Here is a 21,476-nt window from a genome sequence, read left to right as displayed (position 1 = left end):
AACAATCCATTCAAAACGAAAAATAGTTAGAATGACTTAAATTACTAAACTTTCAATCACTAAATTTACTATCAATAAAGCTTTAAAATTCACTATATTGGCCTAGAAGGAAGAGACAATAACATTTTCAGTCCCACAAAGAATTGTCATAGACACTCATATTACATGAAATCAATAAGATAAATGTTTCATCTTGGGCATTTTTGCTTTCAATAAGTAAATTATAAAGAAATTTTAATGAAAATATGTATAAGATCTTTAAAATTGTTTATAAAAACAATATATTAAGTATGTATATTAATAAAATATATGTATATAATTCATCGGTTCGGTTCGGTTATTTCTTCGATTTTTTTGGAATAAAATCATAACCAAACCAAATACTATCGGTTTTCAAAAATCTAAAACCAAACCAAACCAAACCCAAATAAAATCGGTTTTATTTTATCGGTTTGGTTTGATTTTTCGGTTTGGATCGGTTTTTATCCAAACCGTGAACACCCCTATATATAGGTAGTAAGCCAGCAAGGGTCATTAATAATGTAGCCTTTTCATCTCACCTTTTTAAGCTCAATGTTGTCCTAGCAAGAAGTTTGTATTTTCACCTCTAGCCAATAATTTTCAAGATTTTGGAGCTTCACTGGGTTATTTTGCCAGTAGTCTCATATATAGATTTGGTCATTTATTGTCAGATTTGGAGTTTCACCAGAATGATGAAGTAGAAATACTTGCACAAGTGCTGGAAGATAGCACATTATCTTATGCAGATTTGAGGTAAATATGGCCTGTCGTATCAAAACTCTCATTCCCTTACAAAATTCCTTCATATTAGTTAGACTTATCGTTATAATGAGAAATGAATATTTCCATATTCGGAGAAGGTTAGGCTTCACATAGACTTGGTTATCTGACATAGTTTCGACAAAATTTAGAAAATAATGAGACCATTGCATGAATTTTACTCTTCATCAACCACTGTGCTACTCCTTAAGTCTAATCAAGGTAGTGATCAAGATTTGAATGTATATCTGTCACTGCAAATTTATTTTTTTAAGTTGTCTTTGGTATGAAGGAAGCCATTTTCCGGGAAATATTTTCAGTGAACTGACCTAGTTTACGGAAGACGTTTTCCAGTACTGTTTGTCTACTGAAAAGAACGCTGATTCAAAGTCAGTATTATTAGCAAAACGGATACTTCAACCTGCTGAAAATATGCAATATTCCATCAAGTTCATGATATATTGTCTAGTTTCCTTTAGATTGCTGGAGGATCATGTCCCCTCTATGAGCACATGCATCGAAAAAGAATTACTGTTTTATACAGTAGTTCATCTTTTTTAACAAGGTTAAAAACTAGAATTACTGCTTCGTATAGTAATTTATCTTTGTGCATAGTTACTCTATTTCTTACATCTTATTTACCTCCCTTTGTCTGCAAGCTGATTATGTTTAAGATCAGATATCTGTTTACTTAAGCTTTACGTCATTACAGCACTAGCACTGAAGGCAGCGAACTGAAATGGTGGAAACTATTCAAGGAGTTTAATCCATCTGTCCATACATCAAAGTAAGTGCAACACAATTCAAGTGTACGTTAGTACGGAAGTATTTATAATTAGGTCTTAATTATCTATGTGAAGAGAACAAAATCACACTTCTATTTGTTGATAAAGCTAATTCTCTACATATCAAAACTAATTCTCCTAATAACTAAATCCTTGAGAAGGTTGTTTTTCAATTTTAGAAATACTAGCAAGCAGTAGTATGAGAAAGTAAAAGCAGTTAATGATTAATTCACTCTATTACTATCTTTTTCTTTCCAGGTTTCAATGTCATTATGTCATTCTGAAGTATCTTTTAGCTTGCTACTTTCTTCTTGCATTCCATTTAATCTAATTGGCATTGGTATGCTTTTTGTGATTTTGTAGGGGCACTTCTTGGTGGAGAAAGAGTAGCAAGCGGTGCAATACTCTTGTTTGTGATGTATGCGAGGAACAAGTATGTGTTCCTTTTTCTCAAATCTGTTTCCCTTTTTGCACTTTGTAATCAGTCCTTAGTTTATCCTTGTAAACTGTGAAGCTGATTACAAAATATCTGAATGAGTTAACTGATGCTTCTATTATGTTTGATTATTACCTTTTAACATCATAAATCTTGGTACAGATTAGCTCGGAGTGGTTAAGGTGTACCTACTGGGGCCAGACTGTCTGTAAAAAGCATATATCAGATGGAACTCCCTGCTGCTGTGCCTGTTCTAGATTTAAGGTTTGTAAACACCTTATATATATATATATATATTATTCGGTTGCAGCTGTTCCTGATTGAATCTATGGTCAGTAATAAAATGAAGTAATGGATCAACAGACAGGAAATGAGGTGATATTAAGTAATTAGTTCAGTATAGCCCCTAGCATGTTTCAAAAACTGGGCTGAATACTGACTAGTGACCTCTCAATAATAGATGTCAAGTTAATCCTTTAAATTTCTTACAGTTGCTCAACTTATAACATGATAACTGAGAACTTACTCACCTGTTTGCAGATAGGAGACGTGAAGTATATCACTCTGAGTGATGGTCGACAACTTTGCCCTGATTGTCGTTATACAGCAGTGATGGATCCTGAAGACTGTAAGCCCCTTCTTGACGAAGTTCACAGATTTTTCAAAGGATTAAACATGAAAATCAGATATTACATTCCAATTCTGCTAGTTGACCAAGAAGAGATAATCAGAATCCATAAAAAGGTGTGTAGAACATATGCCAACATTGGCAAGGTGAATTTATTTTTACTTTCATATTTGTTGTAGTGATAGCTTTTCGTTGATTTCATAGAGCATACTTGGCTCGACGATTTATGAGAAATTTGAACTGGACGCGGTAAATTATGTGAGTATATCTGTTTCTATTATAGATTTCTGTTAGATGGGTTGATATCTTCTGCAATATAATGTACCAATTTATACATTTTTATGGTTCCCAGTCTGGTGGATAAAAAATTTAAGCTTAATGAGTTCAGATTATTATATATTGCATCCGCCTCCGTACACAATGATCTACTCTCTCATTTTGCATTAAATTCACTTACGCTAGGTTTCTAAATCAATACAAAGGGGTGAAAATGTTGAAGTGGTGAAAGAAGTAGAACAACTGCCTCCAGGACGCAAAGTGAGAGCAGTGCTGCTTTTATACGGCTTTCCAAAGTAAGCTTCTTCTAAACTTCTATACTTTCACATAAGTTGTTCTTCTGATGGATTTCGTTATAGAACTCCAAACAATTTTCATTTAGTAATTTTTATGAAGTAAATTGGAAAATATATCTCATTCTATTTATCTAGTTATAGAATACTTAGTATCACCATGAAGAAGATAAACTGATCTAGAAGTAGAAATCTTAATCATTTAGCATTAAAGACTGAATATTTCCTGATTCACAGAGAAAAATCTGCATAACTAACCACCGTTTCCAGCTATTGTTTTTCCCCAAGGATTGGTTACTCTTCCCATGAGTCACCTAAATTGAGACATTAAGGAAATATTGAATGGTGACGAGTGGGGGTTGCAGATGTTGCGTGCTATCCATATTCTACCATTAGTGGTCTGATTTTCTTGACTTAGATGGAAGTTGAGAATTCTCTTTAATTTGCATTCCAGTTTTAAAAGAATGTGTAACAAGTTCCCCACTTACAGTTTATGTATGCATCAATGCTCTCTGTAAACAGGTTGGCCATCGGATCAACTTTGGCTCATGAACTGATGCATGCTTGGATGCGCGTTCAAGGTAGTTTCCAGCTTTTTACTATTGATGCATGTTGCTTTTTTCTTGTTCAAAGTAAAATGAATTTGAACTTTATACACTTCACTAGCTAACAATGTATAGAGATTTTAAACACCATCAGATTAAGTTGACCTACAACAATAGATAAGTAAAAATAATAATCTAGAGTGTCAGTGTATATCACTCTAATCCAACTAAAACATTTCCTCTCATATTTATAGGCTATAGAGGACTGGCCCTAAACATTGCAGAAGGTCTTTCTCAGGTTATGGCTCACAAGTGGCTAGAATGGCAATCTTTCACAGGCGATGACTACATGAAGGGTACAAGTGAAAAAGCTCAGTTCTTGAGAAATTTGAAAGAATTTATGAAAGATGGAATAGAGAGAAGATATTCTGAGGCATATGGTCATGGATTTAGAGAAGCAAAATGGGCAGTTGAACGTTATGGTTTAATATACACACTCAAGCATATAGCTCGTAAGGGCAAGTTACCTGAATGACTTAATTCAGCAAAATGGGCAGTTGAACGTTATGGTTTAAGGTTCACACTCAAAAGCATATAAGCTCGTAAGGGCAAATTACCTGAATGACTATCGAACCCTCACCAACAAGGTGAGAGTTCAGGTAGTCAACCAATTAAGCTACTAAGATTCTCCTAAATGACTTACTTCTCCGGGTGACATTATTAATTTTTGTGTTAATTCATTCATCATTGGGATGAAATTGATGGTTCTTGGACAAACATTTCTGTGAAAAACTTGTAATTTTTTGTAATTTACTTTTGTGACTCCAAATTGAGGCCCTGAAATTACATGGGTAACACAAATAGTACATAGGGATAGTGACTTATTTTTCTTACAACTTTCTTGACTTTTAATATCACATTACTTGCTCGAATAATATTTGGATATTACTTTTAATCTTCACTTAAAAAAAATAATCATAACAATCTTTGATTTGCTAACATTATTACCAATTTTTAATATATATTTTTACATAAGCATATTTTATATTTACTAACTAAACACCAAAAGTTTTTATTTTTTATTTTTATCTTTGTTTAATTTTCTTTTATCTACTGTTAAGTTGTCATTATCATTATATTAGTGAGGAGGGCTCTTTTTTTTTTGTCTTTCCATTAGTCATGTTGTCATTATCAATTTATTTATTGGTCAGCCAACCCAAAAATCGAGGCTTTTTTTCCCATTTGTTGGCTGTAGTTTTTCTCAAACTCACATTTTTCTACTAACGGGACCTTTACTTTCTGGAAATTCCTTCACAATTTCTCCATTAGATTCTTCAACATCACATTGACTTTTTAGCTCTACAAGCTATTCGACAAAAACTTGGATTATTTGTAGAATTCTATTAACGTGTGGGATGGTGGTGTGATCCATGATGGTAACGGTAAACAAGGAAAGAAAATCTCTAAAATTGGGTAACTGAAAATTTTAGTTTTTTTAAAAAAGGAAGTAAAATCAAATTAATTATCTATTATTAATTAATAATAAAAAACTATAAATAGATTAATAATTTATTAAATAAATATAATTTAATTTTAAAATAAAATAAAATTTAACTGATATGTCATAGCCCGTAAATAATCTGTTATAAGAAAGAAATTTTTAAAAGTAGGTTTAAAACCCGTAATATTTACTCTTAAATGTGTATATGGGGTGATTTTTCCTTAAGTTACTTCAAGAAAAAACAAATTTGACGGTAAATGGATAGCAAAAATTAATTAATAAGAATTATACAAACTAAACAAGTGAAATATCATCTCAAATGGTATAACCAAACACCAGCATTGGTACAATGTTAGTAAGGTAAAAAAGAATAAGAATGTATTAGTTAGTTTTCTTGCACAAATAAGTATAGTCCTGGTCAGTGGTAGATCCAATTTTTTTTTGTATCATAGGTGCTTAATTATTTTTAGTTCGGAAATTGCTACATAGAATGGGTGGTCAGATAATATATTTTAATAAATTACTAAATTTTGTACATAGATAATAATGTTTGTCACAAAAGGCAATGGGTGCTTAAGCACCCATAATACATAGCATAGGTCTGCCACTAGTCCTAATAATTTCGAAGCTAAATACTTTATGTCATGTTTCTATGCTCTTTCATTAAGATTTTAATAAGTAGACATGAATTCGATAATATTTGAAAGTTGAAATTGTGTTTGTGCTTGTATTATGTATATCACTTGAGAAAAAAGTTAGATACTTTGTGAATGGGATAAAATTTCACTTGATAAAACCATTTTTCAAATTAAAAAAACCCATCTGCAAAAACCAATCAAAAAATCATTATAACAAAAGCCGAATAACATTTTGAAAATATTTCTTAAGAAAAAAAAAACTCATGTCCATGCAGGCCACTACAATATTTTATTGAAGAAGTTTTTAAAAGTGTGATCTTTTTTCTATTAATGAGGAATATAAAATCAGAAATATGAAATAGCACTTTCTTAACTAATTTCGTAAAAGCTTTTCGAAAAAAAAAACTTTCATGAAGACTCAACGACATTGTCAAAGTCTTCATAAATTATTAATTATTTGGGTATATTATACCATTTCTAAGGACAAGAAACAGGGCACGAAACTACCACTTTATCAGTTGAGTTGCAACTTCTTTATATGCAACCAGCAGAATATTTGTTTTTTTCTTCCTGGTCAGTACAACCAACCGAATACTCCATTTTTTAAATTTTATATATTTCCAGGAAAACCATGTTTTAAAAGTTCAATAAATTTGACATATTCTCCTCCACCAATGGATATTTCTTATTAATATTAATGCATTTTCATGCTTTGCAGTAGCATTGATATATTTGTTTGAACTCAGAGGATTCATTGACCTCGAAAATGTATTCAAATAGATACCTGGATGAAGGTCCTTCTTATGAGGTATGGTTTTGTGTTTCACACTTCTATCAATCTCTTTCGTTGTTATTATTATTATTATCATCATCATCATCATTTGATATGATTATTATCAGTTAAATCCATTTGAAAAAACTTGATTACAGAGCTACCACTTATCAGAAGATGAAAATGAGGATATGGTCCGTGCTATTGAATTCTCTCTTCAAGAATCAAAGGCAGAAGAAATATACCCAGGCGGTAAGAGTCCTTAATGAGGCAGCATTTTTTTTTTTAATCGAGAAGATCAATAGTATTTTCATTTATCTGATGCAGCCTTTTCATCTCACTATTTTAAGCTAAATTTCGTCCTAGTAAGAAGTTGGTAGATATGTTTAGCTCCAATAAGTTTAATTTCATGAGTTTGGAGCTTCACTTTGTTATTTTGGCAGAATTAAATGCTTAACAGAATTTTCTTACTTTCTTTAGGCAAGTAGTCTGATGTATACATTTGGTCACTTTTTTTAATATCTCAGATACAGAGTATCCCCAGATTGATGAAGTAGAAGAACTTGCACAAGCGCTGGAAGAAACCACATTATCTTCTACAGACTTGAGGTTAATATGCCCTCTCATTCCCTGGTGCTTATAGGGGAAAATAAAAACCATTATCCACTGAGTTTTGAACTGTTCACCACTGGCTCCCAGGGATTTACTCAGTGAAAAATATATATATGGAAATGAATATTTTCATCTAGCATATCACACATATGTAATGTAATTGTCCTATTCATCTCCCTTTTTGTCGGGGGCTGATTAAGTTTAAGATCAGATTTGTTCACATCATTACAGCACCAGTACTGGAGGCAGAGAGCTGAAATGGTGGAAACTTTTCAAGGAGTTAAATCCATTTGTCCATGCATCAAGGTAAGTGTAACACAATTCAAGTGCTTCTAGATAAGCAATGAATAAATTGTCTTTAGCTATACATGCAAAGTAAACAAAATTTAAGTCATGCTTCTGTTTGCTCTCTTGATAATTCTTCTAAGAACTAAATCCTTGAGAAGTTCTTATCATTCTGCAGTATCTTTTGCCATGACTTTTTCTGCTTTCCATTTGATCATACTGACACCATCGGAATACTAATTCAGGAAGGAAAATTGATTAGGATTTGGTATTTGCAAGTTTACTTAATTCATGTCGAGTTAGGATTATGGTCCTGTTTTAAGTTAAAGCAGGTTTCATTCTAATATAACAGAAGTGTTGCTAGCTATTTTTCAATTGTGGGAAATTGTGAAGAACTGTGGAGACTGGAGAGCATCAAAGATATATTCAGTTTATGAATAAAATATTTTTCTTTAGACACGTTTTTATGATTTTGTAGGAGCACTTCTTTCTGGAGAAAGAGTAGAAAGCGGTGCAATATTCTTGTTTGTGATGTTTGTGAAGAAGAGGTTCCCTTTCCTCCAATGTCCTTCCCTTTAGTCTTTCTTGAAATAATTTATCCTTGTAAGTTGTAACTGTGAAGATGATCAGAAAATAACTGAATGAGTTTACCTGATACTTATGTTTGGTACAGATTCGCTCGGATTGGTCAAGGTGTACATACTGGGGCCAAACTTACTGTGAAAAGCATACATCTGATGGAACTCCTCAGTGCTGCAGCTGTTCAAGATTAAAGGTTTTTAAACCCCTTCTATAATGTTAGATTGAAGATGGTCCTGATTGAATCTATGCTCTAAAAAATGAAGGTCGATAATGAGCTAAACAGGAACCATTCAATAAGTATGAGAAAATTATTAAAAATGAAAATGTAAGATAATCTTCTTAAATAAATCAACCACTAGCAATTGTATGATGAATATTCCTGAATAGCAAACATATACACAATGAGCTTTCTGGCTGAGACACTGGCTTTACGTTCAATGATAACAGATGGCATACAATTACTCAGCTTATAACATATGCTAACTGAGAACTTACTCACCTATTTGTAGATAGGAGACCTGAAGTATATCACTCTGAATGATGGTCGGAAACTTTGCCCTGATTGTCATTATACAGCAGTGACAGATCCTGGAGTCTGTAAGCCCCTTCTTGATGAAGTACACAGATTTTTCAAAGGAATGGACATGAAAATCCGATATTACATTCCAATTCTGTTAGTTGATGAAAAAGAGATGATAAAAAATGTTCAAAAGGTATGCAGAACAGGTGTTTACATTAGCAAGTGGAATTTTATTACTTCCATCACATTTTGTAGTATTAATAGTGCTTGGTTGGTTTCACAGACATCACTTGGCTTGACTGTCTATGATAAATCTGAATTGGAAGCCGTAACTTATGTGAGTACATTGGTTTCTATTATAGACTTCTCTTGCCTATGGTATGCAGTCATCTAGTCTCTCATGTTGCATTCAATTCACTCATGCTAGGTGTCAAGGTCAATACAGAAGGGTGAAAAAGTTAAAGTGGTGAAAGAAGTAGAGCATCTGGTTGAAGGACGCAAAGTGAAAGCAATGCTGCTTTTGTACGGCTTACCAAAGTAATCTTCTTATGAACTTCAATACTTTCACATAAGTAGTCTCCTTGATGGATCTAGTATATAACTCCAAGCAATTGTCATCCAGTAATTTCTAGGAGAGTAAATAGGAAATATATCTCATGATCTTCATCTAGTTAGGATCAGCAAATAAGCAATTTCAGTTTTGAACAAGTCTTGAGCTTTGTTATATGCAATGAGGCATACCCAATAGGTTTATCTACAAACTATATACTTAAAATATAAAAAGAATCTGCATTTTCATATTTCAAGTAATAAACAATCACAAGATGCCACTTCTGATGAACATATCCTAGAATAGATAGTATGACCAGCTGAAGAAGTGCAACTGATTTAGAATAGTAGAAGCGTCTCTCATTTTGCATTAAACACAACATATTTCGGGATTCAAAGAATCTATCAGAAAATCTGCACTATTAACAACCATTGTCACGACCCAATTAAGGATCATGACCAGCACTAAGGGGGAGAATCCCAAAGCAAGCCTCACCAAAATTCTACAGAAAATCGGGCAGAGTTTCCTTGGTTTTTAGGCCTATCCTGGATTTTTCCTGTTTCAGAAATTCACAACACAACTAATAGCAACTATAAACCACCATATAATATCCATCAATGATCAAATTGTCACGCAATAAAACCAATTCAATCTCCAAAATTACGGAAAAAAGTTCCAAAACTAGTCACTTGACTACAATTCAAAGGACTAATCTTGACTCAAATCAAAGGAATGACAAATGGAGGGACTCTAAGAGTTTTTAAAAGAAACTAAATAAACATAGCAAATCAATAGTTCTCTTGCCACGCGAAGCAATGCGGGGCTCACCAGATGCTACCAACTCACACGCTAGTTAATGAAATCCTCTTCAATACCACCTGAATTCTCTAGTAAAAACAATTAGCGAGGAGTGAGACGCTAGCTCAGTGAGTAATAATACTTAACCACAACCATTTTAATGAGGGACAAGTCAGAAAACATGCTAGTGTAATAGTCATAATGATGAAACAATGCTCTTTCAGAAACAATAACAATATTCAATCTTAGGTGTCTCATATAAGCAAAATCAATGTAAATACCTAATAATATACTAGTTCTACCTTCCCACTAGCAAGGACTTTATCAGTAATCGATAACTACAAGGTGCACCAGGTCTAACGAACCCGCCGTTAGCTACGAGATTCATCAAGGTCTACTCCCATTTATATTTTTCTTGTAATCAGTAAAAACAATTCAAAATCGAACAGAGCATTTAAATCTTATCAAATCATATCATTTCAAAGTTTAACAATCACCTGTCAAAATACTATTTCTCAAATAAGTGTAAAACCTTTTCAATATCAATAATCATATCTTATAAGAATGAGATCATCTCAAATAATCTTTATAAACATTCGATAACACATTTACTTTATAAACCATGTGAAAGTCATGCAAGTTATAAAACATCAATTGTGGTAAAATTACTACTCACAATACTCGTGTTGAAGTACCAAATCTGTCACTTGGGCAATCTGTATGACTTCCTTCAATCAATCTATAATCACATCATATCGGTCTCGTAATACTTCCTTCGTTTAGGCTAATTCATACTAAATTCAGAATACCCAAATCTTTCGAGGTTTTATGATAGACTCTCAATCTGTCAATTTATATCAAATTGGTGCTTCAGATCCCGCAAAACAGTCTCATTGTTGATTACTTCACCCTATAATAAACAAAACTAATGTCACTGTCCAGCAATTCTTCTTCGGTTATGCCGAACTACAAAAGTTTGGTCAAAACATTCAACATACTCTCTCAAACCGTAAGATAATAAGAGTTTAACGGATTCCTTTATTCCTTCTAAACCCATGTTTTTCAAACTCTCAGTTCTCAAATTTATAGTCAGGGAATATACAAATTCAATCTTTAAACTAAGTTAAGATACTTACCTTGAAATCCATACTTGAAATAGCAAGAGTTCCACTTCTTCTCCATTTAGTTATTTTTCTCTATTTTAATCGATTTCATGACTCCTTCACAGGAAGAGGCTCCAAGAACATACTCTTTCTTCCTTTTTTTTTTTTCAAGAGTTGCTGACAAAACTCTAACTCCAATAATTTCTTTAGCTTAATTTAATTTTTCCCTTATTAGGTTTCTGATGGGCTAAGGCCCATTTGATTTTTTTTTTAGCTAATGACTAATATGTCCTTGTTTAAAATATGGGATATTACAACCATTTACAGTTATTGTTCTTGCCTTAAGTAGTAGGTTCTTTCATGTTACTCATCCCACTATGTCACCTAAATTGGGATTGATGATGTCTATATTCTATCATTTTTGGTCAGTGATGTGTTTTGACTAATCGAAGTTAAGAAAAATGCTATGTTTTTTCCAAAGATAATTTGCTTCCAGTCTTTAAGAGGGGATATGTAAGGTTGAAACAAGTTCCCCACTTAAATTTTATGGTATGCATAACTGGTCTTTGTAAACAGGTTGGACTTGGGAGCAACTTTGGCTCATGAAATGATGCACGCTTGGATGAAGATTGAAGGTGCTTTCCAGCTTTCTACAATAATCTGTAGTTGGTTTTGTCTAATTTAAACTAAATATAATGGAAAATAAACTAGTGAACAGCATTCCTAATAAATCTGTCTTTTTCTCTATGATATATAGGGTATGAGGGGCTGTCCCTAAACATCGCAGAAGGTATTTGTGAAGTTATAGCTCACAAGTGGTTAGAATGGCAATCTTTTACTGGTGATGAAAACATAAAAGGTACAAGTGAAAAAGCTCAGTTCTTGAGAAATCTGAAAGAGTTTCTGAAAGACGGAATTGAAAAAAACCATTCCGAGGCATATGGTCATGGATTTAGAGAAGCAAAATGGGCAGTTGAACGTTATGGTTTAAGATGCACACTGGACCATATATCTCGTACAGGCAAGTTACCTGAGTGATTTAATTGCCTTTCTGCTTTAGAAGAACTTAACGTGCCATTCGTAGAATTTTGGAGATCCTTCCATTTCTCTGTGAATTTCTGGAGATATAGGTTTCCCAGCATGCGTGTCATAAAAGAAATCCAATAAATAATTTTTTTTGGATTAGGAATCATTTGCATTCCTATTAAGATTACAAAATTTGAAGAGCAAAAGCATTTATCATAAATACAACTATGCAGAGGATAGAACAGTAGTTTAATCCATACTTATGCTACTATTTGGGGATTTCATGACTAATTAGAAATGCCCCACTGAGACCCTACTTGTTTTGATTGGACCATGGTCTACAATATATATATATATATATATAAAACTATGCAAAGCAGACCAATATGAAGATTTAATGGTAACCAATAGGAGCAGCTGCCTCCTGCAATTTCTTTCCTTGATAATGGATATCCTGAATAGCATGAGCAATAACTAAATCAGTTGCATTAATAACTTTTGCACACAATGCAAACCGTAGATAAAATTGCCAGCTCAAAATGTGGAAATTTGCAATGATGTTTAAGATTGATCTACGAAAACAGAAGATACTTACAGATGCGAAATGGTTAACATCTCTATGATGAGCTTCATCAGCACGGATGACAGTAATAACATCCTTTAGAGTTGCATCCTTAGGCAGCCTCCAGTAGTCAATTGCTATTGCAGGAGCAGGAACATTTTCAATTTCACCACGATCAATATCATTAAGATACAACGTATAAGAGTGTATAGCCTCCTCTTCCAGATAACCGACAACTCTGTGTGCAAGCTTGGGGGACAGCAAGTAAAGCACAAAGTAAAAATTGAAAAAGACTCCCTGCACAGCAATAACTAACAACCTCTCGTACCATTTAGGTTGTACTAGCTCCACCATAGTCATCAGATGCATTCTCTCATTCTCAGCTTCTTCAAGTAATGCTTTTATCCAACCACCACTTTGCTCGAACTTGCGCAATGACCTCAGATGTAACAGCATACCTCCCACCATTCCAGGTACACCTGCCACTGTTTCCAACATCATTGCACGACAACCATATTTTTTCTGCGATAGAAATCAGAGATTAGAATCAATGGTGACAAGAATGTATTTGATATAAAAACAACTCAAGGATTAATGTTGTAGTGTCCACGCAGGGCCGTCTTAACCTCTAGGCCACTAAAGCCATCGCTTGGGGTCCCATATTTTTTAGGGCCCCCAATTTTTTTAAAAAGAACTTACTTATAAATGTTTTTTTTTAAAAAAAATATGTACTATGAGTATTATGATTTGTACTAAGAAAATTGCATATGAGATTAATATAGAACTTGAATTTCGTAAGAAACAATTTGATGAAATATTGATAACGAAATCACAATATATTTGATCAAGCTATTTTTTCAAGCTAATATATATATATACATATTAGATCAAGCTATATTTACCAATTGAAGCATATGAGAATATTTTTTTGTTTCTTATTTAGTGGTAAATTGAGATCACTAGATGATGAGATTTTTTTTAAAAAAAAATCTTGTCTTAATCTTGAATTTTCTTTAACACATAATATTTATTATGATATTGATAGTGTTAAAGAGAAATAAATAAAAAGACTTGATTCTTTTCCAAATACGCATATTACTTATAGAATAATGTTAATAGTTCCTGTAACAGTTGCTCCAGCCGAAAGAAATTTTTCGAAAATAAAATTGATTGAATCTTGTTTAAGATCAACAATGTCTCAAGAGAGATTGAATGAATTAGTGATATTATCAATTGAAAAGGAATTATTAAAACAAATCGATTATAAAACAGTAACTAATGACTCCGCATCTAAATAAGCTAGAAAAAATAGATTTTAAATAAAAGTATATATGATAAAAAAAAGAAGATAGTAGGGTCCCTCTCTTAAGTTTTGCTTTAGGCCTCCAATCTTGTTAAGTTGGCCCTGTGTCCACGGCAGAGAAGTTTTTCTGTTTACACATATTTCCATTACTCTTAGGTAGTCCATGGAGCAATAACTGTTGTGATTTTGGCACGTGTTTCCTCTCGCTAAAAGATGTACCACTAGGGAAGGATGATGTAAAAGATGTCATCACATACGTTGATCACTTTGGTTACATTTCTGAAGAAACCGAAGAACTAGCAGAAACAGAATCCATTTCTTAGCATTTCTATTCACCAAAAAAATTGCGGGTATAAGCTGTCGAGTAGTATGAACCTCATGGCGAAATCGAGACCAAGAAGACATGGGAGAGCATGGTTTCTAAAGAAGTAATACAAAATAGCCATTTAAATTTGATTGGACAACATATTCTCTGCAAAGGTGAGTGGAAAGCAAACCTTAAAAAATAAATCAGTTGGAATCCTGAGAAGTTTCACCGTCCAATAAGCAACCTTATCAAGGAATGTCTTGGGCACATGGTGCTTGCTTAGATCGATCGACAAGTCAGCCTGATATGTCTCCCATGGCTACAAGCGGTAACAGAAAATATATATAAATTAATAATAAAAAAATACTTCCTTTTTCTTTTTGAGCAAGTAAAAAACAGACCTCTTAAACCAGGGACAAAGAAAAAAAGAAAAAGATCACGAGAAAGTTTCAATTAACATGTGCAAGATTCCCTAAATAATCTCCATTTAAAGATCAGAATAGACAAAAGAAGAATGAAACAGCTCCAGCTACAACAGTGATGTACTACTACTGAAACGTCACCCAACATTGAAATCTTAATAAGATTATCTTACTCCAACCCTCAAAGAGTAAATAATATCAGAAGCCCACAAATTTAGCTGCTAGGTTTTGGGATTGAGGTAGACTGAAGGTTCCATTTTTATCCTGGTATCAAGAGTCACACAAGTCACAACTCTTAGTTTACCGATGTTAGGCCCCAAGTTATATTGTCCATACTCCAAATGTCTAGTCTTGGCTGTGCGGGTGTTCGATGTATGTTAAAGAATGACAAAAGTCCCACATCGGTGGTTAATGAGATGGGTGGACTCCTTATAAGGCTTGGGCAATCCTCCTCCCTTTGAGCTAGCTTTTGGGGTGTGAGTTAGGCCTAAGACCTAATTTAACAATGTCCATATCGACTATGTAGTGTCAGTGTGTCACCAACCAGTGATGCATTCCACCAAGACATAAACCAGTAATTGAAACAGAGTAAACAGACATGAAAAGCAGGCAGACCAGTGATGCATTCCACCAAGACATAGACCAGTAATTGAAACAGAGTAAACGACATGAAAAGCAGGCAGAAAGAAAGCAGTAGTCATCCAGCTTTACTACCAGGAAATTAAAGCTCTATCTAGAAGAACCTCCGAATTATTGCCTGCTATGTGTGTACCCATACTGATAAAATAATTCACATACCATGAAGCAGTTCCAAGGCCACACGGAGCCATCTTCTTTCGTAATTTTTGGCCTGGAGACTCCCCAATAGCTGGAAAGAGCTACTTTGTCTTCCCCTTCCATTTTCTCCACAGAATCACCACTCAATTTCTCGTCCTCCTTCCTCACCGCAGAGGACGTCGTTGAATTCTTCGATGGTGGTTCACTAGTGAAGCACATCATCCTCCACCACTGACCAGAGAATCTCAGCCTCTGGCTACTCATCATCACAACTGACTCACTACTCGGCTTATGAACTTCTCTGAACACTACCGCCGCCGCCGCAGACACAGACGATATGCAACGGTTACAGGTACCGCCAGAAACTAACCGCCTCATAACCGACCTCACCAGCAACTGACTCATCTTTCCGATAATCAAAGCTGTGATACACGGAAACTGGAAGAGTGATTATTTGTTTAGTGATAAAAGAAGCGGTTAACTCGGAGACACTCCTAGAGCAGAGCATGGTAAAGGTGTCCGTTAGACTTCAACTGGGAGGTTAAAATTGTCAGACAAGTACAAATCTGTATGCAAAAGCGAACGTGGACCTTTACGTGGCGGTAATGACTGACTCCGAGGAAAAGAAACGTTGAGTAATCATCACATTGGATTTTGTCATGCCCTCAATTTATTATTTATTTTAATCTGTTTGTTAATTTTTATTAGTGGATTAACGTGTTTGGATAATATAAAAAAATATTTTAAATAAAAATAAAATGAGAATTTGAACCTTAAATGACGAAATCTTTAGATTTTACCTTTTCTAGTACTTTGACGTAGTCATTTTGATAGTGGAAATAATTACTTCAGTCCAAAATACAATTCAAGGAATTAGGTTAGGTAGGACCATGTAAATATGAAAAATATAATAAAACCGGAAAAAAGCAGTGAACCGGAAGAAACTGAAAGTGGAGAACCGGACGGTTCTCTATTTGGGCCACGCGTCAACAAGTCATGTTGCTACTTGAGGTGCCTCAGACTCTTATTACATATGACACATGTCAGCATATAATTGGCTCTTGACATGTCCCACCACTTTACTTGACTTGACGAGCCCTCTCAAGTCTTAAATTAATTAATTGAGTTGTAAAAATCCGCAATATTCAAATCTAATCCATCATATTCACACCAAACATTCTCGGTTCTCATTTTTCATTCACATTCATCTTCTCTCTATACTCTGAAGCTCGCATCGGTTTTCTGATCAAGTCATCATCAATGGAGGATTGTGGATCAGATCCTCCTGGATTTCGATTAGGTAAAGTTAATTTGTGCCTTCCTCTTTCCGGTCACCTAATCGCTTGTTAATCTTGCAGTTCTCCGATTTTTTTCTCTATGCTTTAAGAATTAGATGACTATAGGTCACTGGTATAAGCTTAGTCCACGTTGATTGAACTTTGAACCCAAATGCAGAACGGAGAGGATGGACTGACTTGTGTGATGTTTTTTTTAATTGATTGAATTTACAATTAATTAAATTTCATAGATTATTGGGGAATTAGCTAGTTGTTGTTAGTTCTGAACCAATTTGGTTTGCATGGAAATGTTTTCCCTGGCGTAAGTCCGTGAATCTTTGGGCACTGGGAGTAAGTCCGTGAATCTTTAATATTATATGAATTAATATATAAAAAAAAGGATAAAATTTCATAGAAGTTGTAGAAATATCAAGAATCAAGAAAACATAAAATAAGTGGGAATGTACATAGAATTGCTTTATCTTAAAATGTTAATCAATAATAATTGACTAAAAAATAATCAGAATTGATCATCTAAAAACTAATCAAACTTTCAAAATATTGATTATCAGTCCATAAATTAACTTGAATAAAAAGAATACAAGGAAAGAACCTACGATCAAACGCATCAAACCAAAGCAAGTGATGAAGGTTGATGTGTTTTTCAAAATTCCAATCTCGTCTCTGCAACTAAAGGATAACTGCATGCTAAGAAAAAGAAATATGCATAATAAGGGCAAAAACATGTAGAAGTCGATACGCACTACTTGAGGGTAAATAAGGGAAAGTTATTTAAAAGAGGCATAATTCTTCTTATATATATTTGTCTTCAATTTAAGATGTTCTTTCTTTTGATAAGAGTTATAGAGTAAGTCTACTGTTCCAAACAAGAACTTTAAGTGAAGATTACACTAGCTAATTGTTAACCTTTCGCAAAATACTCTTGCCATAGTGGAACCAACTAGAATGTTTTAATCTAATTGCCAATGGTTCCATAAATATGCAAGATAATTACCCACATAATTACGCACAAGAGAAACATTTTTTATTGTAGTTATGTTTCCTTTTTCAGTATGCTTTGTAATACCTTGTTAGTATTTTGTCTTGATTTGTTCATTCATGTTGTTTTCCTTTAGTGTACTAGAGGCCGGAGTCTCTTTTGCATGGTCTTTTTTTTCAAAAAACAGACTAACAATTATTAAGCATATACAATGTATAAGGCATTGGCAAGACCGTTTCAAATGTTGGTCCATAGGCTTGTCTGATTTTACATTTGAATGTTTTGAATTAAAGGTGCTTCACTGAGGTTTATTATGTTGCCTGACTTGCTATAAAACTTCTTTCCGAAGTTTAACGATTGCATCTTTGAAAACATAATATGTTTATTTGTTGATTTTGAGTTGCAGACATAACACAGATATTATCAGAAGTGCAGCATCGTTGGCTGAGACCCGCTGAGATTTGTGAAATTCTGCGGAACCACAGAAAGTTCCATTTAACCCCAGAGGCTCCATTCAGACCAGTCAGTATGTCTTCTTCATTTTATCCATCTATTTTTGAAACTTTTTATATTTTTTTTACTTTAGAGAAGCTATGCCACTTAGCATATCCTAACAGACACTCTACAAAAGAAAACTTTCTGGATCCTTGGTTTTGATGGAGTTTGTAAAGTTTTTGCATGTATGCCATAGCATCTATTGAGTATTCTAGTTGTAAGACTTACAGTCTCTATTTAAGCTAAATTATAGGGTATTTGAGTTTAGACAAAGCAGCAATTTCCTTCTGTATGAGGACTGAATAAGTTTCTTTTATAGTAGTTGTAAATGAAATGATTTCATTTACTAGCATGCTGCTTCTCGATCTAATAATATTGTCTTTACATTTTATTAGTTTTCAGCTCGCTCCTTGAGACCCTGATTGTTTGCTCTTTGTAAATGATTTTTCTATGGTCCTACGTTGTCCTGCAAAACTCTCATCTAAGTAAGGAACTAGAAGATCACCTGAGATTATTTCCATATACCATGTAGATTTTGTTTGGAAGTGACTGGAAGAATATACATTATCCACCCTGTGAGACTAGAGACCTGAATTGACTGTTGATGATTGGAGCAGTCTGTTGCAGATACTTTTATTCCCTAAAAAGGAAAAGCTAATAATTTGATTTTCCCTCTATTCATGTTTAGATGTTTGTTCTTAATGTGTTTTTTGCTCTTCAGGTGGCTCTGTTTTTCTTTTCGATAGGAAGGTACTAAGATACTTTAGGAAGGATGGGCATAATTGGAGGAAGAAGAAGGATGGGAAGACAGTGAAAGAAGCTCATGAGAAGCTGAAGGTAGGTGTTGATAGTTTGGCGTAAGTGTACCATTTACTTAGCTTGGCTTGAAGAGTCTAGTTTTTGTGAGCTTAAGCTAATGAACTTTTTCATATGCTTCATCCTTTTTGTTGTAAAATCCTTCTGCAGGTTGGAAGTATTGATGTGCTACACTGCTACTATGCCCATGGAGAAGAAGATGATAATTTTCAAAGGCGTAGTTATTGGATGCTTGAACAGTGAGTATGGACCATATAGTGTGGCATCATTGTGGAAGCTCCTCCTTATTTATTTTGCATTTCTTTTGGACCTCGTCTTTACTTTTGTGTCAATTTACTTCTCATGACAAAACTAGAAGCTCAAAATAAGAAACAATAGTACTTATCGATTGGTTAAAATACCTTCATACAAGTGGTATTAAGCAAAAGTAGATTAGAGTAAAAGTACTCTGTCTATTTCATATGAGTATAGTAATTTAAGTGATTATATAAGAGTTTATGATGAGCATATTACTCATTCTGTCTACTAGTCCTACAAAAAGATGTAGATTAATTTATGGATTAAACTATTTGAACATTCTTGTTTATTTTCCTTCTGTGTGTTTTTCATCTCTAACCACCTCTGCTCTAAAAGTTCTTCTCACTTGATATGGTGCAGGGATCTCACGCACATAGTTTTTGTCCACTATTTGGAAGTCAAGGTTAGACTCTACCATTTTCTTTCCTTATTAGGTCGTGAATCAGTTTGGTTATTTGTTACATGCTCACGAGGGATCAAATCAAATTACTTTCTCAAAGTTAGATGTGAAAGTGCAGTTTGTGCATGATCTTCTGCATTCTTCTTATTATGTTTATTATTACTATTATTATTCTTTGTTATTTCTCCTTGACAGGGTAACAAGGTGAACGTCAGTAGCATCAGAAGCACTAAATCAGCTCACCCAAACTATCTGAATGACTGCTCATTGTCCGATTGTTTTCTTACGAGACACAAGAAACTAGCTTCAGCAAATACTGATTCAACAAGTCTAGCAAGCACTTTAACAGAAGCACATGAAGAAGCTGAATCAGGTAATGTTCTTTGCAGTTGGTTTTAATGTGGTTTCTTCAGCTGTGTTGTTGAATTTTTTTACTATACTTGATTTACGTAGTTGTTTGTGCCGAGTGCTAAAGCTGTCGTTAAAGTTCTCATACTGAAATCAATTTAATGCAGAAGATAGTCACCAAGCGTGTTCTAGATTTCATTCATATCCAGACCGAGCATCTGGAATGGACAGTCATCTGGTGGAGAATAGGGATACCATCAGTAGTTCATATGGTTCACCTCAATCTTCAGGTGCCTTTACTAAGATTCTATGCAATGTTATTGCATTTTTCCATTGCTATGGTTTCTTAAGACCGTTTCAGATTCTTTATTGTTGATTTTATGCCTAAAAAATTGTAACTATTATCGCAGTGGAGTATACACCACTTCCTGGTATAGATGGAGCTGGAAAGTGTGATCTTGGTAATTTTGCATCTGGTCCTCAAAGAACCATTGATTTGGGATCTCAGGAACCACTTTCTCAGCATTGTTCAAATGGTACTGAATCACTTTAGAACTTTTCCAGATCATTTTGAGAAATGAACTAGGGCTTTAACCAAGTTTTTTGCAGGTGAGTTGGTATGCCAAGATGATTTCAAGAACAATTTGTCAGTCCATGGAAATTGGCAGGTAAGCTATTATGGTCCATTTTCTTACAAAATTACATTATATTCTTGATCAACATTACTGGCTCAACTGTTCCAAGTACAAAACCAATAACTATCCTCATTCTAATTCTCTTGAGCTGCTCTTTTGAAGAGTTGCTCCGTTGTTACATATTTGCTGGCTTCTCCAGTCAACTCTTAGGTCTTTAAATCTGTATCTAGTAAGCACTTGTAATTTTAAAATTATTGTACAGAATGACAAACTTATAATCTAAAATAAATGGAGTAGCTACTATTTGATTTAGTTGCGCCCCGTAGCAAACGTTTGCCAGTCGCCTCTCTCCCTTCAAATTCTCGCTCGCCACTCTCCCTTTCTCGCTCGCTCCCTCTGTGCTCGCCTCTCTCGCTTTATACAACAAAATTGTATAAATTGCATTTCTGTTTGTATAAAGCGAGAGAAAATTGTATAAACACATGCAAATACATATATATTCGTCCTATACACTTATAATTATATAATAAAAATATTCCCCTGCCCAGTTCTCTTTTACCTTTCTCTTTCTCGTTTTATTTATAAACACAAATTATACAAAATACAATGTATTTGTGTTGTATTAAGCGGGAGAGAGATTTGATATAAAAATATTTTAATTCGATTCAATTGTATACAAATTCAAATTTTATGCAGATATACAAACA

The 21,476-nt window shown here is 33.9% G+C and overlaps 4 protein-coding genes across 10 annotated transcripts in view; 3 read left to right on the top strand and 1 right to left on the bottom strand.

Moving 5' to 3' along the window:
- Positions 1 to 4,639, top strand: part of LOC102581435 (protein DA1-like) — a 7,107-nt gene extending 2,468 nt beyond the window's left edge. For 3 of the 4 annotated variants that reach the window (XM_006351721.2, XM_015310654.1, XM_006351719.2), the window contains exons 4-12: positions 693 to 774; positions 1,493 to 1,567; positions 1,929 to 1,998; positions 2,164 to 2,265; positions 2,542 to 2,745; positions 2,834 to 2,887; positions 3,092 to 3,201; positions 3,721 to 3,779; positions 3,998 to 4,639. In XM_006351721.2, coding sequence (XP_006351783.1) covers positions 693 to 774; positions 1,493 to 1,567; positions 1,929 to 1,998; positions 2,164 to 2,265; positions 2,542 to 2,745; positions 2,834 to 2,887; positions 3,092 to 3,201; positions 3,721 to 3,779; positions 3,998 to 4,278 — 1,037 coding nt within the window. In that variant the 3' untranslated portion in view covers positions 4,279 to 4,639. The remainder of the gene's footprint in view (positions 1 to 692; positions 775 to 1,492; positions 1,568 to 1,928; positions 1,999 to 2,163; positions 2,266 to 2,541; positions 2,746 to 2,833; positions 2,888 to 3,091; positions 3,202 to 3,720; positions 3,780 to 3,997) is intronic. The other variant, XM_006351722.2, reaches the window with a different exon arrangement.
- A 1,847-nt stretch (positions 4,640 to 6,486) lies between these two features.
- Positions 6,487 to 12,142, top strand: LOC102578449 (protein DA1-related 1-like). The gene is made up of 11 exons (XM_015310609.1): positions 6,487 to 6,690; positions 6,813 to 6,906; positions 7,182 to 7,263; positions 7,498 to 7,572; positions 8,030 to 8,099; positions 8,225 to 8,326; positions 8,643 to 8,846; positions 8,937 to 8,990; positions 9,081 to 9,190; positions 11,681 to 11,739; positions 11,862 to 12,142. Exons 1-11 carry the CDS (start codon positions 6,649 to 6,651, stop codon positions 12,140 to 12,142), a joined length of 1,173 nt encoding a protein of 390 aa, XP_015166095.1. The 5' UTR covers positions 6,487 to 6,648.
- Positions 12,140 to 16,153, bottom strand: LOC102581100 (ubiquinol oxidase, mitochondrial). Its single transcript, XM_006351718.2, has 4 exons — positions 15,523 to 16,153; positions 14,493 to 14,621; positions 12,726 to 13,214; positions 12,140 to 12,584 (listed from the first exon to the last, which is right to left on the bottom strand). The coding sequence occupies exons 1-4, from the start codon at positions 15,904 to 15,906 to the stop codon at positions 12,525 to 12,527; spliced, it is 1,062 nt and encodes a 353-aa protein (XP_006351780.1). The 5' UTR covers positions 15,907 to 16,153; the 3' UTR covers positions 12,140 to 12,524.
- Positions 16,154 to 16,637: 484 nt separating this feature from the next.
- Positions 16,638 to 21,476, top strand: part of LOC102580087 (calmodulin-binding transcription activator 2) — a 10,772-nt gene continuing 5,933 nt past the window's right edge. For all 4 annotated transcript variants that reach the window (XM_006351717.2, XM_006351716.2, XM_006351715.2 and 1 more), the window contains exons 1-9: positions 16,638 to 16,801; positions 18,185 to 18,304; positions 18,995 to 19,110; positions 19,240 to 19,328; positions 19,747 to 19,789; positions 19,982 to 20,159; positions 20,302 to 20,424; positions 20,545 to 20,670; positions 20,744 to 20,802. In XM_006351717.2, coding sequence (XP_006351779.1) covers positions 16,762 to 16,801; positions 18,185 to 18,304; positions 18,995 to 19,110; positions 19,240 to 19,328; positions 19,747 to 19,789; positions 19,982 to 20,159; positions 20,302 to 20,424; positions 20,545 to 20,670; positions 20,744 to 20,802 — 894 coding nt within the window. In that variant the 5' untranslated portion in view covers positions 16,638 to 16,761. The remainder of the gene's footprint in view (positions 16,802 to 18,184; positions 18,305 to 18,994; positions 19,111 to 19,239; positions 19,329 to 19,746; positions 19,790 to 19,981; positions 20,160 to 20,301; positions 20,425 to 20,544; positions 20,671 to 20,743; positions 20,803 to 21,476) is intronic.

This window comes from Solanum tuberosum, unplaced genomic scaffold (genome assembly GCF_000226075.1).
Source record: "Solanum tuberosum cultivar DM 1-3 516 R44 unplaced genomic scaffold, SolTub_3.0 scf00136, whole genome shotgun sequence".
In the NCBI taxonomy this organism is placed as follows: domain Eukaryota; kingdom Viridiplantae; phylum Streptophyta; class Magnoliopsida; order Solanales; family Solanaceae; genus Solanum; species Solanum tuberosum.
This window is presented reverse-complemented; position numbering and strand designations above follow the sequence as displayed.

Bases quoted from the DNA above. Each gene is read 5' to 3' on its own strand.
- LOC102578449 (XM_015310609.1), top strand. From the start codon at position 6,649: ATGTATTCAAATAGATACCTGGATGAAGGTCCTTCTTATGAG. The intron at 6,691-6,812 runs GTATGGTTTTGT...ACTTGATTACAG, and splicing joins ATGAAGGTCCTTCTTATGAG to AGCTACCACTTATCAGAAGA. The intron at 7,573-8,029 runs GTAAGTGTAACA...ATGATTTTGTAG, and splicing joins CCATTTGTCCATGCATCAAG to GAGCACTTCTTTCTGGAGAA.
- LOC102581100 (XM_006351718.2), bottom strand. From the start codon at position 15,906: ATGAGTCAGTTGCTGGTGAGGTCGGTTATGAGGCGGTTAGTTTCTGGC. The intron at 13,215-14,492 runs GTTTGCTTTCCA...TTTCTATCGCAG, and splicing joins CAACTGATTTATTTTTTAAG to AAAAAATATGGTTGTCGTGC. The intron at 12,585-12,725 runs GTAAGTATCTTC...CATGCTATTCAG, and splicing joins ATGTTAACCATTTCGCATCT to GATATCCATTATCAAGGAAA.